Here is a 20325-nt window from a genome sequence, read left to right as displayed (position 1 = left end):
TTGTAGAGAAAATCCTTTGACATGCGTCTCCCTTCAAAATTGTCCGTGTTGTGTGTGAAAAACATATTGCTTTTACTATTTACAAGCTCAAATCCTTAGATATGGGTCCTTATTTTCTGAAAATCCTTAGATATGGGTCCCTATTTTCGGTAAAATTATCCTTGGAAATGGGTAAGGGTTCGGAAGCTCGAGCCGCACATCCTCGTCGAAAAATAATCCAAGTACTAATCGGCGTCTGTCCGCTTAGGTACCAATGACTCTTTTTGTCATACCCTGGTGATATAAGAGCCATCGGTACCTATTGGGCCACCGATAGTACAGTGGTACCAAATTAGATGTTGTGACTTAACCATACGCTATATATCTCATTTATTTAGCAGGATAACCAGATGGTGGTGGACTACAGCAGCTCACCGCACAATGACAGCGGGGTAGAAATGAACGTCAACGGTGGTAGCCTCAGTGACCTAAACGCCATCGATGATGACAAGATTCAGGATAACCATGTCAGCTCTAACATGGGCCCAGCCGAATCTGCACACAGAAGAGGCAGGGGACCAGCCATGGTGGTAACATCGCAGTCGCAGGTTGGGAGGGTCGCCAGTCCGATGATGGTGAAGCCTAGTAAACGGGGAACGAGGCCGGGAACTCCGGGTAACAATCGTCTGGCGCAGAAGGTCAAGAATGCTCCGGCACTACCGCAACTGCCACCCATTGTTACAAGAAGTAAGTGCAGATCAGCTTCAAACTTCATCCCCTTCAATCTAATGGTCATTCTTACCATATCTCCGATTGGCTCAATGTATGATATAGCCCTCTTTGTAACCAATCGAAATAGTTCTTAGAGGCTGTTAATTTGGTTAAAAGGTACAATTACCGAATAGGGTGCAACCTGCTAGGCTTGAGTCCAGTCCTCATTTACAGAGTTTAGGTTTAGGCTTGGGTTAGGGCAGTCTTGTAATAATACTAGTAGAGTTGCACCCTATTCAGCGATCGATCTGGTTAAAATATAAAATTAGGGTTGCATTTCATTTTTAGTATAATTTGTTTTGTCCACCTGATCATAAAACGTATTGAAATATAGGAAGGAAAGATGATTAAGTAGATCTTGAAAGTTGAAATTACTATTTCAATATTGGAAAAAAGTTAGTGATGTAAATTATTTGGATACCAACAGAAGCTTTTTTATGGCATTAAAAACTGACCATTTGTGAAAAAGAGGAAATGATTTAAAAAAGAGTAAAATAGTTCAAAATCATACTAAAAAGCTCAAATTGGGCTGAAAATAACAAGTAATGTGTAAATTTTAGGAATAAAAAAAGAGGAAATCAGCTAAAAATCTGAATAAAAGTTTCAGGTCTAAAAGAGATATTCTAGTCACATTTCTGTATTATATATTCATTTTACAGGGCCAGCAAGCAGGGGTGAGTGCACAGATCCTATGATGCAGAGACTCCAGGAAGACCCTCGATGCGACAGTAGTCAATCATTCGGTCACGGCCAGCCCCCTCTGAATGGGGTTAACCCAACAGCCAATAGGAGAGGTAGCACCAACAGTACCATCAGTTCGTACTACAGCAGTCATCGCTCCTCGGAAGCATCTCCGTATCCTTTCAGCCAGTTGTCCAGTCGGAGATCGAGCGATGCCAGCTCGTTGTTGTCCTCCAGAAGAACTTCCGGGTCAGTGTCTCAGTTTTCTACGCACAAAGGGATGATCAATTCACCCTACGACCCTATCTCGCCTGGATCTTCGCGGAAATCCAGTGCGAGCAGCATGAACGGTCCGACAGGGTTAGGGTTGCCTGGGCTGACGATAGAAGATCAGCGTCGTCTGAGGGCGAAGTACGATGAGGTGACTGGAAAGAAACATGCGTGGGATTTGGAGGTTCCATCTCCTGTCCCACCCCCAACCCCACCTCACAGTGAGAAATCACGTAGTAACAATGTAAATAAGTTTAAATTTCCCGGACGCACTCCTCTTCCGCACGAGGTGCCCGGTGTGGAGAACAGGAGGGCTAGTGACCCTGTGAGGTCAAACAATGATCAACAGATGCCACTGCCACGGCAACACAGCCATGGACAGATTAATCGCACTGCCCCGCTACCTGTTCCGAACAGCATGAACAGTCTGAAACAAGGTCACAAACAACCGGTGCCACCGCAAATGGGACAAATGCACAACTATTCCAATGTTCCTTCGAACGGTAGCCAAGGGAGCAGGTGGAATCAGGGACCGTCCCAGCAACAACAGCAGCAACAGCAGAGAAATAATGTGATGAACAGCAGAAATGGCATGATGGGTAATAATAACATGGGAAACAGTGGTATGATGGGTAATAATATGCAAAATACGCAAATGAACTATGGTATGGGTAGAAGCGCTAACTTGGTAGTGCAGGAGAGTAACATGGGACCATTTTCACCTCCACAGCAGCAGCAACAGCAGTTTCAACAGCGTCAGCAGCAACAACAGCATTATCAGCAGCAGCAAATGGTTCAACAACAGCAGCAGCAGCACGCCATAATGCAACAGCAGTATGCACATGCACAACAGCAAAATATGCAGGGTATGTCTCATCAACAACAGGGTCAATACAGTACGTCGTCTGGCGGCATGAATATGATGACGAACAATCCCACGCAAAATACTGATGGCGGTTTTAATCGCTATCAACAGAGACGCGGTGCTGTCCACCCTGGTAATTTCATGGGTACACAGCAACAGCAGACTCCACACCAACAACAGTACGGAAGTAATCATCCTCATCATCAGCAGCAACAACAGTACTATAATCACGGCTCTCCGGGACAAATTTCGGATGCGCAAAACTGCAACATGATGCAGATGTCGTCGCATCCCACGAGCATCGAAATGTCGCCTGGTTGCAACCAAGTGAGCAGTACGGTTATGGACGGCCCGGGCGGACCATCATTCCCAGCGAGTATGGAGTGTGACGATCCCATGGCAAGCGGGTTAGCGGCTCTTTCTACGGACGGTATGGACCATGTTCAGCAGCTTGTGCCGGATACAATAAGCCCGTCCATCCTAATGCCACCGCCACCACAGCCGAGCTTGTCAGCGATGAGCAATGTATCCAATATGGTCGTCAGCGATATGTCCTCTATGCTTACCACTTTGTCCGAAGAAAATCGGTATCTTAATATGATGGCTTAAAATGGTCTATCCTTCATGAATAAGCATCAGCAAAATTAGCATATTGTCAAGACTCCATTGATGGATTTAGGCAGCTGTATTCACCCATTGCACAGGTCCACCGTAAGAATTATTGTTTTTGTATTAATATTTGTAACAGAGGTTTGAATGACCCATATAATTATGTAATGTGCATATATTTAGACGAGCATCGTACCATGCACACACTATTGGACCGTAGCACAAAGCAAATTTGCACTTTGAATGATTTATGCTGCTAAGAAACAGTGCTGTGCCAAAGTTTCATTTAGTCGTGTAAAATTCATCATGTCAGTGCAAGGAATTTGTATACTATAGCTGCCTTTCGTCATTTAAAATTAATAGCACTGTAAAAGGTGTCAAGTCTGAGGTTAGTGACTCTTGAGCTGCTTTTAGGAGCAACTTGAATCACCTGATGAACAATTTGAAAACCAAATGCCTCATACGAGATAAACATTTGTCAAGTTTTGGGATTCACCTTTTCGGTAAATCCCATAAGCCTTTGTGAGTACACCTGAAAACTCGTGACATCAAATGATGAGTTCTCAGGTGTACTCGCAAAGGCTTATGGGATTTAACAAAAAATTTAAAAATCTGACTTGAGGCAGCCATTACACATACAACTTTCTTGCGCTTGAGGCCAAAAAAAAATTGTTTGATTGGCCCGACCTTAGACTTTTTTCTTCCTTTTTTGCAAATAAAAAAAAAATTAAAATTAAAAAATTAAAATAAAAGGCCTTTATCAAGCGCAATTTACAGCTTAAAAGTGGTTTTTTAAAGGTTGGTCTGAACCCTGGAATTATGGAAACTTTCAAGCCTCATAACTTCTAAATTGTTGGTCTAAAGTATATAAAAGTATACATATTTAGAATGGCAAAGACTTGATAAGTTCATCTGTGAGGTCAAATTTAGGCCAAAATGCCATTTTGGCCCAAAATCCCAAAAATAACGGTTTTTGGCCCATTTCTTTTTCGTGCATCCGTAACAAAAAAATTCTTGGGCCAAAATTTTTAAAAACTAGATCAAAATATCTAGGACACGTTTTTTCATTTTTGTGAATTTTGACCAATTTCACCAAAAATATTTGAAATTTGAGCCAAAATCTGGCTTTTTTATTTTGACCATTTTTGGTTGAAATTAAAAAAAAATGAAAAAAACGGGTCCTAGATATTTTGATCTAGTTTTTAAAAATTAATTTAAAAAAATATTTTTGGGATTTTGGGCCAAAAATGGCATTTTAACCCAAATTTGACCTCACAGATGAACTTATCAAGTCTTTGCCATTCTAAATATGTATACTTTTATATACTTTAGACCAACAATTTAGAAGTTATGAGGCCCTAAAATTTCCATAATTCCAGGGTTCAGACCAACCTTAAATGAATGAAATGCCTACCGACCTATCCTAATTTTTTTACGTTATGCCAATCAAATAATTTTTTTTTAGGCTGGACGAGTTGTATCAACCTATATTGCTAAAGAAACTAGTTTAAGCCCAATGTGTTGATATAGGCCTGTCATCTGGGGCTGACACAACAGTGAATTACATATTGCCAAGTCCGTCCACAGCTTCGTAGCCTAGGTTTTTCAACCATGTATTCAAAATTACATAATTTAGTTTGCACTTCAGAGGCTGTAATGTCGGAATAATTTTAATTTGAACTTTGCCATATTAAACTAGAGCATGTTGATTTAAAGATGGTGCAAATGCGGGTGCAAATGGTCATACAAAATTTGGTGCTACCAGGGCAGCAAGTATAAGTTAATAATTTTAATGAGAGAGCTTTTCTGATTTACATATGTCGGGTTGTCCAATCATTTTCATGGCTATTACAACAAAGTCACAAATAAGTGTCAAATTGGTCTATACCACATGATATCCATACCCCCTGTGGAAGACATGTATGGAATGCCTAATTATTGGATATTGAACCTTTTATAGACCTGACTATAATTTTCCACACAGGGGTGTAGATTTCAAATGGAGTCATCCATTTAGGTAACCCTCCCTGGTTGTCTTCAGTAAGGGTGTATGGATTTTAATTGGAATGGCCCATTGTGGGTGGATGTATAAATAGATATGCATAACTTTCCATCTGGAATGATTATTATTGTTCAAATGGAAATGAGAAATGTCATCTTCCACAGGGGTGTGGATTTTAAATATAACAGCCCATTGTTATTATGTATTCAAGTATCATCGTGCCTTCATATTCACTGAAAAGTTTCAGTGTACAAATTGTTTATATTTTATTGTCTTCCAACAACGGTACTAACATGAATAGTTTTGTCTTCCAACTTATTTCTTGTAAATTTAATCTATGCAAAGAATAATTGTTTTATCTTTCATAACAATTTTGTAATATGAAGAAAACTTTATTAAGTTTAACTTTTCTATAAAACTATAGGCTGAATGTAGTTACTTTGTGTAGGGTAAAGTGTGCTAAAATTGGTGTGTTTTTATCTTCTCTGTATTTTATTTAACAAAATATATTTCTTTTCAATATTAACTTGTTAACAGTGGCTACTATAATTGAAATCATAAGAATATTTTGGCATTTATAAGCGATATTTGTGCTCTTGGCATGTATGCTCACCAAGGCTCAGGTCTTTGGTTGACTGTTCTTTCACCCTCCCCATGTTTGTTTCTTTGTTTAAATGGTCGCTCCATGCTAAGACAAACTTGGGTCCCGATGGGACCAGGCTCGAACAAAATGCTCAAGTCCGGCTAAAGAGCCTATATAAGCATGCTAGCCTATATAAGCATGCTAGCCTATATAAGCATGCTAGCCTATATAAGCATGCTGGAAAGAGAAGTAAGAAACATATTTGAAAATAAAGAGCAAGGAAAAGAAAGCCAATACCAACAATCAAGTGAACAATTTTACTATCAGCCTGCATTGGGTCAAGAGTGATGGTCTTTATGGGTCTGTTGGTGACTACTGATAAAAGCAAAGCCAATATGTATGCATGGCAAAGATGCATATTTAAGAGAAAATTAAGAACTTTGATTTCTGTATTTCAAACTAGCCGTTGTTTTCAATTTCCCATCGTAACTTTTATGTGTATCTATCTGTGTGCTCTTGTATTCTCAGTCAAACTTGGTGTGCTGGTAATCTTGGATATCATGACAAAAGGTATATCATGGATGGTTTTCTTTCTTAACATAATATTTCTTTGAAATGTCGCTTATTCTGTTGAATATGGTACACTATTTGCCCCTGCATGAGCAACACCAAAAATAGTGGAATCTCAGTAAATTCTCATGATTAATGGTAAAAGGAATTATAATATTAAGAATGAGAATACATACTACTACCTTTTGTCATCCGTCCATTCTATTCTATTCTATGCAAATTTCTATCCATCCATCCATCCACTAATAAATTTCTTATATTTTACTAAATATGCAAATTTTTAGTAATTATGCAAATATTTTTACTTAATAAAAGAAAATCTTATTGCAAATGAACAGTATTTTTATCTGTGTGCTACAGTAATATATACATGACATACATGTATGTCACCGAATACCTGCCTATCAGTCAGCCTTATTATGTTAAAAGGGTTTATCATATATTTATTTCACTAACAAGTTACTTCCTGTTTGGTCAACTTTCTCAATGACTTTCATATAGTAACAGGATGTATTAAACATGTAAAGGCAATGGGAGGAAGATACTTTCTTTTGCCAAAGTGTGTGCAAGCATCCTATGGCCTTAAGGTCCGTTCATACTACGCCCCAATTGCTTTGCGGTGGGGTGCCGCACTGCACCATACTGCAAATACTGCATTGTGGTATCGCAGTAAAGTTAAATACATTTTAACTCGGAAATGCGACGAGTTGCGTTAACTTGGGACAAAAAGTAATCAATATATTGGCAACACACCACAAAGCATTTGCGGCGTAGCATGAACAGACCGTAAGACAGTAACCTTATTTTAATCTCTTTGTATGTACAAATTTTTCCCACATAAGTCGAAATAGAAATGTTGATCTTAACCATAGCAAAATGAAGTAAGATGCTAATGATACTAGGCTAGAAGATACACACTTTTACCATATGTGACCTGCTACCACGAAATGAGTGTAAAGTCGCAAGTTGGTAGTTTTGAGACGTCCTGGCTGCTGCATTGGTGTTCGTTGTTTCACATGTTCAAGCCAATAGTATGTTTGTATGTCCTTTGTGTATGGGGGCATAATGGGCCATTCATAAAGGACATACGGGCTTGTACAAGTGTGTGGCAAACAAAAAACATCCACTCAGCCAGGATGTCTCAAAACTACCAACTTGCAACTTAACGCTCATTTCGTGGTAGCAGGTCACATATTAGGGCAGCACTACGTTATTGAAGGTCTTTGGTGTAACAATGGGGATGATTTCAATTGTTTTAACATGTTATTGTTCTAACATTTCAACTCTGTGCTTATTTTGGTATGACATGATGATTTATTTTGTTTTAGTGTATGTATTATAACATGTACATATATGAAGAGCTTTGTTTCAAAACCCCTTACATCCACTTTTGGGTGAAATTGAGTTATTGACATGACATTATAGTGTGGATAAAAATACACATTTTGGTGGTTGTTTGACCTTCATACCACTTTCCCTTCCGGAGATATGGTATATTTCCGTTTGGGAAATCTTAGGGAATTTCGAAATCTGAACATAAAATAAATATAGAATTGTTTTGTTTTAATTTTTTATGTATACTAGTAGCATGGAATGTTCTTTACCTACTAAAACCAAAGGGAACTGTTTTGGGGTCACTATTTTTGAAAAAAAATCATTTTAATTAACAAAAGGTGTAGCTTCGAAATACTCAAAAATGCCATTTTCCGAATTTAATTAAAAATTCATAATTAAACAAGTAAATGAGATATATCAATTTTTCTTTTTGATTTTGAAAGCATTAGTCAAGTTACATAAAGTAGTGCAAACAAATGGGCTCAAATATGATTGCAAAGGTGATTTCTAGAAAAGGGGTAAAATTGTTTTGTTGCAAAAGCCCTTACATCCACAAAAGGCGCGATATAAAAGATATAATAAAATAAATAGGAAGGCTTCAAAATTGTACCAAACCTATCCTTTTAGTTTCTATTCATCAACACTTTATCCAAACCCAAATTGAATCAAATCGAACCAGTAATACTTGCACAATTAAAAAAAGCTGTTTTTCTCAAAAAGTCAAAAGTGGATGTTAGGGGTTTTGCAACAAAGCTCTTCATATGTCAGAATAATATTTCTTATTAATATTATTTTCATTTCAAATTACCGTAAAAGTAGAACTTGTTGCATTACATTTATTTTCATGTTTTTTTTTGTATTCTAAGTAGCAAAAGGGGAAAATAAAAAACATTTGAATATGGTTCGTTTAAGGGCTCGGTCACCTACCTTTACACAGTATTTTTGTGGGCCATGAGAGCACAGCAAATTGCATTCTAAATACAAGAAATGTCCTTCTGATATCAAAATAATTTTAATTTTTTGAAATTTGCGATATAATACATATTTCATGGCAAATTATTAAAAGTTGACATTTAACAGACCTCAAAGTAAATTTGACTAAACTTGACTAAACACAGGGGGTGTAGATTTGAAATAGAGTTGCCCATTCAGGTAACTCCCACTGAAAATGCGCACTCACTGTGTGGAAGATAAGATAATGTCTTTGATAGGGGGTGCACACCAACATCGCCTGGCTAATAATTATTTGGTGCAGCAGAGACATTAAAATGAATACACGGGATCGATACATGTGAATTGCTATGCACGATTTTGATATCAGACGAAAATCTTCGGATACTGGGGTTAGAAAATGATGAATATCTCCCGTAAATGAATTTTTCTCAAGAAACCAGATGTGGTCTCATACACTTGAAAATACGTGTTGAACAGATATTATAGTCGTTAAGCGTGCGCTTTGAAAATTGGCTGTGCGCTTTGAACTCAAAATTTGACCAAAACTCTCAATTTTATATTGCGTTGGTCCTGTAGGCCTATGGACTACAGCGCGCGCAGCAGGCTATAGCGGCACTCACTCAAGTGGAGACAGTATATTAACCATTGACCGCAATGTCGTATACAAGCTTGCTCACACAGCGAGAAATCAATTACCCGTCTATTGTCATAGCCTTAGTCAGGTCACTTCGCTAATAATATGCATCTCATAAGGTCCGAATAAAATAGCCATGTGTGGCTGTGGATTCAACCTACCATGGCGATTTCTACTATGAAGATATCGGGGCGATGTCACTGTGGGGTGTATGGGTTTCAACTGGAATAGCCCATTTGCTATTTGCAAATTATGCGCATATCTCTACAGTGCCAAATTCTGAATTTTGATGAATCTATATAATTCCATGCAAATTTGAAAGAGTGCCTTAAGTTAAGAAAATAATGGATTATGAAAGATTCAACTTTAACGCTACTCAGAAGTATGTTGACTTAAAGACAGTGTGCCATTTCAAGTATTTTTTTATATTGCTTAACATTTAAAGAAAGCAACACGTTAACTCTCTCCACGTGGGTGTCGTCTGCAGACGCCAAGTTTCAAAGTTTGTTTTAAAAATTCAAAATTTCAGAAATGTAAATTCTAATGTTCATGTTTGGAATCAGCATGAAAAATGCATCAAAATGAGTACAAACAAGCCTAATATTGGTTCAGTGATTCTTAAGATAGCAATTGATATTTTGAGAAAAGATCTCAAAACTTGAGTACTTTTTTATGTTCTAGCTTAAATGGCTAGCACGCAGAGCATTAAGAAAATAAATGGAAGTACAAAAGTGTCCACTTTATCACCACTCAAAAGTATGTTGTCTCAAGACGGTGTACGACTTCGACAAGTTTTGTTATGCATAACATTCAAAGAGGGTGAAAAGTTAGGAAAATAAATGCAGTATGAATGTGCCCACTTAGATGCTTCACAAAAGTATGTTGGTTCAAGACAGTGCGGCATTTCAAGTTTATAAGATAGTAATGAACTCAATTTCAATGTCCTTTGGTCTTAGCGGATCAGATCATGGTACATGTAAGATACGTAATTTGTAGATGATAATGATAGACTTATGTTTCCTCTAACAGTGGACAGTATTTTGTATATTTGTTTCTTTATACATTTGATCAATTATGTAGACAGATTTCTAGTAGAAAAAAAATATGGAGGAAAATGTTTTGTTGATGATAGAGATAAGTATCGTCAAGATGTTTCCGCTGCCATCCTTTTTTAGGCCAAATCATTAACGTTTTCTTCAGATTTGGCTCAAAACATTTTATTTAGATTTGTTTTTAAGTAAAATATTTTGCCTGTGGTTGCCGACTAACATATACTGAAAATATTTGTATGCCATTTGAGTATTATAATGAGACACCTGACTTGCCTTCTAATGTTAAACGTGTTTTTTTTAAATTTTATTCATTATTCAAAAGGCAATAGAGCTGAATCGTTTGATCTTTTGATTGACCATCGATGCTTGGTCGAACCTCATAATTTATGAAATATTAATTAATTGTTGACTGTTGTTACCAACCCTAATTGTTCCATTAACTGCCCAGGGGGCTTAACAAAGTCATTTTGGGGTTGGCGCTTATTGTTTATAGTGATTACATAATTGCATAAAAATACCAAAATATGGATTTTATGTGCAGATGGTTCTGTGTTTGATACATGTATAGTTGGATCCTGCACAAATTGGCGGGATGATCATTGTGTAGTCAAGTCCGTGTGTGGGGTTTAAGGCATGAGTGGTAACTGGAACAAATACGGTAATTGTGATAACATTAAATCTTTGTATCGTAATGCATTGACTAATAAAAATATACTGTTAGTTCTGGTTCAGTGCCCAAATTTTGACAAGAATCACAGAATCGATTCTCGTAATGATTTTGTGAGAATCAACTTCTCTCATTGTATCATACAGTAAGTGCATTGACTATGATGGATTTTGATTCTCGCAAACCAAGACAAAATCTAGGCCCTGTCGTTTATTAGTTGATATTTCATTAATTATGCCTATACATGCAGCATCAGCAGTCGATCCAAAGATTGAACTAATCTAAGTCAGCTATGATACAGTGCCTTCTGCAAAATGGTTTTTGCGGGTGCTAACAAATAGGGAGAGGAATGGCACATTCATTGATTGGATTGTAAATAATTACCTTTTGAAATAGGTGCGCATATTCTTTTATTTATACCTAGTGAATTAGGTATGTTGGTGACACATTTTTTTCAAATAATTACCAAAAACATGGTAAATTGAGAAATTATTTATATTTAATATACACTTTATCATGTATTAGTGGATGACAGGATTTTGTTTTTTTCCACTGGACTTTTAAAAGTGGCTAGACATCTCAAAATTGATTGTTTTAATATTGTATTTAGAAGTTAACTTTTGCTGGTTTTATTCTGCAAGTTGCATCATGCCGTATAGTTGCCAAACTATATTGATTTTTTGTTGTCAAATGGATACTCAGCAAAATGTAGAATTATACATTATATCATGATTATATCATGGTACATAACTCTTGATTGTTATTCTGCAAACACAAAATGTTTTCCTAACATTTACACAAATTTGCTCAGATTGCCAGATTGTTTAAATGTTGAGCACATATCACATTTTTAAAACTTAACATTTGTAGTGTCGACAAATGAATTGATTTTTAATCGTTTGCAAAAAATATTTTACAATAACATTTTGAGAAATTTTAATTTGTTTAATGATATCTAGAATGTTTTATGTTTTTAAGTTATTTGAACATTTTAAAAGATTTTGAAAAAAGTTTTTAAAAGATATTTTGTGTTTGCTGGGTAGGCCTAGGCCTATGAAATTGATGGACATTGATTGCTCTGAGATGTGTATTGTGTTGTTGTGATTGTGCATACTGACAAATAAGAATTTACTATAAACCACCCTGTGAAGTGCCATAACCTTGTCCACACAGGTGTCGGCTGCAGACGACAAGTTCCAAATTTTCTTTAAAAATTCAAAGATTTCAGAATTATACATATGAATCATCATGAAAATTGCAATATTATGAGCATAAATGGTTTAGTGGTAGAGATAGCTCTTGATATTTTGAGAAAATATCTCTAAACTTGGATGCAGGGTCTTCAGTGATTCCCAGAGTGTGAGAAGTGAAATCTACACTGTTAAAAAAGTTCAATTAAATCGCCCCTATATTCAGTATAACACAAAGGGACTGTTTCTATTTATCTAAGATTTGTCAGTATGCACAACAAAAACGATGTGCTCAAAATTGTACAGATAATATTGTCTACTTCAATTCTGTATTGTATATTTTCTGTATATAAATTATTTGCTTTTTAACCCAATCCACTTATATAGATTTGTAGTGTACTAATGCTAAATATTGCATTGAAATGGACAAAGCTAAGCTTAACTAACGGAAAATGTGTCTAATCTGTTTTTATTGTGATAAAATGTAGGGGTTTTAAGAGATATAATTAACATGTTTTATTAAATTAATTATCATAAGGTATATTGCTGATCAAGATCGATGGGCAGACATGATGCATGCTGGGAATGAAAAGGGCTCAAAAGCTATAGAATTTGTCACCCGAGATTGCAAATTTGAGCCCTTTTCCTTCCCAGCATGCATCACATTTGCTTTGCCTATCGATCGCTATAAGTAATATACCTTATTGCTGGGATTTCGTAAAAATAGGTCATATTAAAATCAATTTTTCCTCTCTATAAATCAATTTTTGATCATCATATTGAAATTTGAAGAAGTATAATATGCTTCGGACAGTATATTAATGACTCAATTTTCCTGCGCAAGTTGCAGAATTTAACAAAATCCTTTCAAATGAGTATCATTTTTTTTTGCAATCATACCAGTAGAAATGGATATGGGTTTCACACACTCTTGACCAAAACCAATCTTGGGATAGTCCCAACTGACCCCAACCCCATCTGGGGTACTTATTGTCTAAATGATCTGTCCAAACGTTATTTCACCTTGACCTTTGCTACCAATTCCCTTTAGACCAAAGATTTCCCTGTTTACCAAACCTTTGTATATGTACTTAATCCTGTACATACCCAACTATAGAGTGACATAGTTATATAGCATGTAAATTATAGTTAATAGACCATTCCTATGATTGACACTTTCCTGCTGTTGATGGGGTGAATATCTATATCACACCCTTTGTGACCTGTTTCAATATTTTATAATCACATCATACCCTTGTCCTCGCTTTTGGATGTAATATCGATGTCCACCCCATCAACGGCAGGACAGTGCCAATCATAGGAATGGTCTAGAGAGCAGCAAATATAAGTAGAATTATATAGTATCTAACTGCAAAAAATATCTTTTGAGTACCCTATTTGAATACCTCTGACCAATATGCATGGTTATTTTTATATATTAATACTACATGCAATTGATATGGATGTAGGAGTGTACAGGGTGCTTATGTGTCCATTATAATTGGAAGAGAATAAAAGATGAAAATCTTAACCAAGATTTTGCAAGATTTAATGTATTTTCTTTTAAAGTGTGCTGAGGCTTGCGGATCAACGTCTAGGCGTTGTGCCTGTGCGTAGAGCACTATAAATCACTGCGCTTTTTGTTTTGCGCTTTTTTTTGTCTCTAAAGGGAAGAACCAACAAATTATTGATGAAGCCTACAGACCACTTGACATTGTTTATCAACAAAGGTGAGGGACTGGTTTATCGATATGCTTGAACGAACCGCTACACTGTTTAATGGCTTTCTTGTACTATATGAAATGTGGTAATCAAGGGAACTAAGCAACAAATTATTGATGAAGCCTATAGACCACTTGACATCATTATTTATCAACAAAGGTGAGGGACTGGTCTATCGATATGCTTGAGTGAACCGCTGCACTGTTTAATGGCTTTCTTGTACTATATGAAATGTGGTGGGCGATTTAAAATGTATGTGCTCTGAGCAAACTATGATGTGTACGCACACTGCAGGGCAAAGAACAATGGAAATTGCCATAATTTGCGCGCATACTGCCGAGCAATGACGTCACATGTCAAGGGGTCTATAAACAAGGCGGTTCTCGAACCACGAGTCTCGCCTGCTTTTGTGACCGCCTGCTTTTACGATAACTGTTGGTAGAGAGGTAAATGAATTTGGCGGTTATCGGCTGGGCACGATTATCTGGCCGATGGTAACTGTACCCACCAAGTTTCATGCCCATGCAACAGTTTTTACTAATACATGCATGACCTCAGATGACCCCTGGTGGCCCTGAAATGACCTTCTAAAATTTTGGCTCTAAATGTTGACTGTACCCCTCGTGCTAAGTTTCATGCCCATACGACAGTTTTACTAATTTGACCTCAGATGACCCTGGTGGCCTCGAAATGACCTTCCAAAAATTTGGCTTTAAATGTTGACTGTACCCATCAAGTTTCATGCCCATACTGAGTTTTTACTAATTTGTCCTCAGATGACCCCTGGTGACTCCGAAATTACCTTCCAAATATTTGGTTTTAAATGTTGACTGTACCCACCAAGTTGCATGACCATACGACAGTTCTTACTAATTTGACCTCAGATGACCCCTGGTGACTCCGAAATGACCTTCCAAAAATTCGGCTTTAAATGTTGACTGTACCCACCAAGTTTCATGCCCATCCGACAGTTTTACTAATTTGACCTCAGATGACCCTGTTAACCTCAAAATGACCTTCCAAAATTTGGCTTTAAATGTTGACTGTACCCACCAAGTTTCATGTCCATCCAACAGTTTTACTAATTTGACCTCAGATGACCCCGAAATGACCTTCCAAAAATTTGGCTTGAAATGTTGACTGTACCCACCAAGTTTCATGTCCATACGACAGTTTTACTAATTTGACCTCAGATGACCCTGGTGACCCCAAAATGACCTTCCAAAATTTGGCTTTAAATGATGACTGTACCCACCAAGTTTCATGCCCATACGACAGTTTTTACTAATTTGACCTCAGATGACCCCTGGTGACCCCAAAATGAACTTCCAAAAATTTGCCTTGAAATGTTGACTGTACCCATCAAGTTTCATGCCCATACGAGTTTTAATAACTTGACCTCAGATGACCCTGAGTGACCTCGGATGACCCCGTAATGACCTTCCAAAATTTGGCAAAACCAAAGAACTATTTCATCAAAGTAATAAATCAAAACAGAAAGATGCTTCCTTTACGAGTTATCACTCATTGAAAGTGCTACTTTGCTATACTTTACATGGAAAGCGACTATCTTAAAGTCGTCATATTTCCTTAATTACATGACCGATCAAGCTGTTATTGGGATATGTGATGCACAGTTGAAAATTAATTATTAAAAGATTTGGTGACCTCAGTTGAACTTTGACCTTGTATGTGACCTTTGACCTCACGAAATTGGATAAAGTATGTTGCGCTAAAAAATCAAATTTGGCAATACCAAAGAACTATTTCATCAAATAAATCAAAACAGAAAGATGCTTCCTTTACGAGTTATCACTCATTGAAAGTGCTACTTTGCTTTACTTTACACAAAAGCGACTATCTTAAAGTCGTCATATTTCCTTAATTACATGACCGATCAAGCTGTTATTGGGATATGTGATGCACAGTTGAAAATTAATTATCAAAAGATTTGGTGACCTCAGTTGACCTTTGACCTTGTATGTGACCTTTGACCTCATGAAAATCTAATCAGGTCGAGTACCTCTGGCCACGCAACTCCCCACCAAGTTACGTCACTGTACCCCATACGGATCTCCAGATAATCTGTTCACAAGGTATTTTGCTTATTACGCATATATTATGCAAATTAGGTACTTAATTACCATATTTTACGCTCAAAATCTAATCAGGTCGAGAACCTCTGGCCCTTCTCCTCACCAAGTTACGTCACTGTACCCCATACGGATCTCCAGATAAGCTGTTCACAAGGGTTTTTTGCTTGATACGCATCAAATACGCATAAATTATGCAAATTAGGTACTTAATTAGCATATTTTGCGCTGAAAATCTAATCAGGTCGAGAACATCTGGCCACACTACTCCCCACCAAGTTACGTCACTGTACCCCATACGGATCTCCAGATAAGCTGTTCACAAGGTTTTTTTTGCTCGATACGCATCAAATATGCATAAATTATACAAATTAGGTACTTAATTAGCATATTTTGCGCTGAAAATCTAATCAGGTCGAGAACATCTGGCCACGCTTACTCCCCACCAAGTTACGTCACTGTACCCCATACACGGATCTCCAGATAAGCTGTTCACAAGGTATTTTGCTTATTACGCATAAATTATGCAAATTAGGTACTTAATTACCATATTTTGCGCTCAAAATCTAATCAGGTCGAGAACCTCTGGCCCCGCTACTCCTCACCAAGTTACGTCACTGTACCCCATACGGATCTCCAGATAAGCTGTTCACAAGGGTTTTTTGCTTGATACGCATCAAATACGCATAAATTATGCAAATTAGGTACTTAATTAGCATATTTTGCGCTGAAAATCTAATCAGGTCGAGAACATCTGGCCACACTACTCCCCACCAAGTTACATCACTGTACCCCATACGGATCTCCAGATAAGCTGTTCACAAGGTTTTTTTTGCTCGATACGCATCAAATATGCATAAATTATACAAATTAGGTACTTAATTAGCATATTTTGCGCTGAAAATCTAATCAGGTCGAGAACATCTGGCCACGCTTACTCCCCACCAAGTTACGTCACTGTACCCCATACGGATCTCCAGATAAGCTGTTCACAAGGTTTTTTTGCTCGACACGCATCAAATACGCATAAATTATGCAAATTAGGTACTTAATTAGCATATTTTGCGCTGAAAATCTAATCAGGTCGAGAACATCTGGCCACGCTTACTCCCCACCAAGTTACGTCACTGTACCCCATAATGGATCTCCAGATAATCTGTTCACAAGGTATTTTGCTTATTACGCATAAATTATGCAAATTAGGTACTTAATTACCATATTTTGCGCTCAAAATCTAATCAGGTCGACACCCTTTGGTCATGCTACCCCCTATAAAGTTTCATCATCATAGCACTTACGGTTCTCAAGATAACGCATTCACAAGCTTTTTCCGAACGCACACACGCACACCCCCACACACGGACACACACACACCATAGTGATTACTAAGTCTCTCCCTGAACATTCAGGCGAGACAATAAAACTTGAAATTGGAGTGCTGTCTTGATTCTCTGACATGTCCTTACTACATTACGCCACTTGCATGGTTCCGCCATTATGCACTTATGTGCGGGGAGAGCCTCGAACTGGCAGCATACATGAATGGGAATTGAACCAGTCATATAACATTCTGTGTAAGGTTACGTAATTCTTCCTTTCATGTATGCTGCCAGTTCGAGGCTCTCCCCGCATATAGTGCATAATGGCGGAACCGTGCAAGTGGCGAATAGAATCAGACTGATGCCACTTCGTCATTATTGAGCGAATGTGCTACTTAAAATATTGCTACTAAACTAGTGAGAAAACTACATTTCATCAGCATTTTAATAATTAGACATTTTGGGTATTTTGGCCAAATTTTTTGGCTAAAAAATGAGTAATGCTTGATATCTACTTGGAGTAGATATGTGACTCAAACTTTGAAACATCATGCACTTAATAGAAATCAATGGCTATTTTCCGCCATTTTTGGTCATATTTCAAATTACTGTCAGAGCAGTTCTGGGGTGAATTAAACCTGCCTGGTTATCAAATTAATCAGTGACAGAGGTTATCTCTGAATTTGACAGGTGCTAATTGATGTTTTAATGTTATTGCATCAATAAGCACCTGTCAAATTCAGAGATAACCATGTCACTGATTAATTTGATAACCAGGCAGGTTTGGTTCACCCCAGAAGAACTGCCCTGGTGGGGTTTCCTCTTTAATGATGACAAAGTGGCATCAGTTGGATTTTATGTCAGGACATGCCAGAGAATCAGAAACGGCAAACAAATTGCACATTCACCTCAAATATACCCTATATACTATATACTGGATAAGAGGACATTTTCACAGGAATAAGCCTTTCAGCTTTTAATAAATCTTTAAACCAATCAGAAAATGGAAATAAAATACTGTTGTGACACAACACATCTGTAAGAAATATTTTATTTTATATACATAGAATATCTGAAACAATTCACAATATAAAACACAAGTTTTTATATTATATTTATTGTAATACTATTTTCCATTTATATCATATACAGTTAAATTATATCATGCAATATGAGGACAACATCAAAGTTGGTACAGCATTAAAATTATTTTATTTTCAATATAGTAAAGAGGCCGCATCGGTCTATCTGCTCTAGTTACGGTTTTTGTGCAACATTTTTAGACAAAGGTGCCAACCAGGTTAGAATTAACCATTAGAGTCATCTTTCTGATCAACCAAAATGACAATTATTGAAACAGATATAACTTTGAAAGTAAATTAAGTATGAACTTCATACTTGTTGTGGAGAATACATGTCACATGTATATTTAATATTCAGTAACAAAAAAGATTTAAAATAAGAGCAAAAATTAAGGTTGCAGTCAATTTTCTTTTGAAGTTACGGCTACATTCATATTTGAAATTTTTTGGGAAAATTGGAAAAAACTCACAAAAAACATTTTTCAACCAAAATATCTTGGTCCATGTCACTTCAGAATTGCCAGCCGGGTTAAACGGATAGAGGTGACTCTAACGATTTTATTCCCAGCCGGGAATTAAAATTCCCGCTGGCACCTTTTTCTAAAACTGATGCGCGGGACCCTATTTAGCCACAAAGTGGCCTCTCTACTAATATGCCCCATTTTGGTATAATTTACATTATACCTGAAACATTGTTCCTTACAACATGCCAAAATTTTTCATTTTCTTGACTTAGTCCTCATGTTGCTTGAACTGATATATTAAAAATAATTTATCTGGACGGACAAACTGGACGGAATGCACTGGACGAAAGATAAATACTGGGAACATTTTCTTACCATATCTAAATTTTGTTATTTTAGAATTAAATTGCCATAATTGCAATCACATGGCAATTTTTTATTTGTTTGCACTATTTTTCCTATCTCTTGTACATTAGATAGACGCTACAATTCTAAAATGACTGCAAAGGCTCATTAATATGCATTTTTGACCAATATTTTGCTCAAAATCAATACAAAAAGTGTTCAGGATACTTATTTTTGCCTTAAAACTTGGTCAACATGTTTCTAGTATGTTCTAATGTATTATATTGTTCAGCAACCATCTAATTTGCATAATTGCTTGATTAATGAGCTAATTTGCATAAATGCTAATTAATTATGCAAATTTGAGGGCAGCTAAACTATATTAGAACATATTAGAAACACTTTGACCAAGTTTCAAAGCATGAATTTTAAGCAAAATATTGGACAAAATTAGGCCTACATATTAATGGACCTTTCCGGTCATTTTAGCTCATCAACTTGATTGATTGATTATTGATAAAAACAATAAGATGCAAAGAAAATATAAATTAATATATTATGAAAACTGTATTAATACTTTCAACTTTTAAATTGCATCATATATTCATTCACTCATTGAAATATGGGACATTTCAGTACATTTCAGTTTGTTTAGGGTTGTTCAATAATTATGAGGCAGGGTGATATATTTCCAAACGGCGGCCTAAAAATACCTCTGGATCATGCCAATACCTATAACCTGTCAATAAATATCTCAGTGGACTTGTTTTTGTTGATTCCACTGGATTTCAAATTCACTTGCAAACTGCATTACATGATTAACAACAAATAAATTTAATAAACAGTCAATTTGGGGATTTATAGTGCACCATGGCTGCAGGGCATGGCAACCCACAGGCCACTGTGGCCCAAGACACACCTTTGGACACAGCTCAATATAGACACAGTCTCCTAGTATACCCACATATAGCCATCGCAACCAGGATCAGCTCCCCAGGTAACATACAAGTATAAGCCAAAACAATTGGGCAACTTGTTCCTTGTTAGCGCAATTATTTCCTGTTAGCGCAATTGATGTAACGAATAAATTTATTCAGTATCCTTTCCGCTGTCATCGGGCTATTCCAGTTGAAATCCA

At 36.8% G+C, this 20325-nt stretch overlaps 1 protein-coding gene across 3 annotated transcripts in view; it reads left to right on the top strand.

Annotated features, from left to right (window-relative positions):
- LOC140142784 (transcriptional activator GLI3-like) overlaps positions 1–3936 on the top strand; it is a 72849-nt gene extending 68913 nt beyond the window's left edge. For 2 of the 3 annotated variants that reach the window (XM_072164785.1, XM_072164782.1), the window contains exons 11-12: positions 378–726; positions 1410–3936. In XM_072164785.1, the coding sequence (XP_072020886.1) occupies positions 378–726; positions 1410–3175 (2115 nt within the window). In that variant the 3' untranslated portion in view covers positions 3176–3936. The remainder of the gene's footprint in view (positions 1–377; positions 727–1409) is intronic. The other variant, XM_072164783.1, reaches the window with a different exon arrangement.
- The last annotated feature ends 16389 nt before the right edge of the window (positions 3937–20325 follow it).

Source organism: Amphiura filiformis, chromosome 20, assembly GCF_039555335.1.
Source record: "Amphiura filiformis chromosome 20, Afil_fr2py, whole genome shotgun sequence".
NCBI classification, from domain to species: domain Eukaryota; kingdom Metazoa; phylum Echinodermata; class Ophiuroidea; order Amphilepidida; family Amphiuridae; genus Amphiura; species Amphiura filiformis.
The sequence above is the reverse complement of the archived record's forward strand: the minus strand, read 5'-3'. Positions and strand labels throughout refer to the sequence as shown.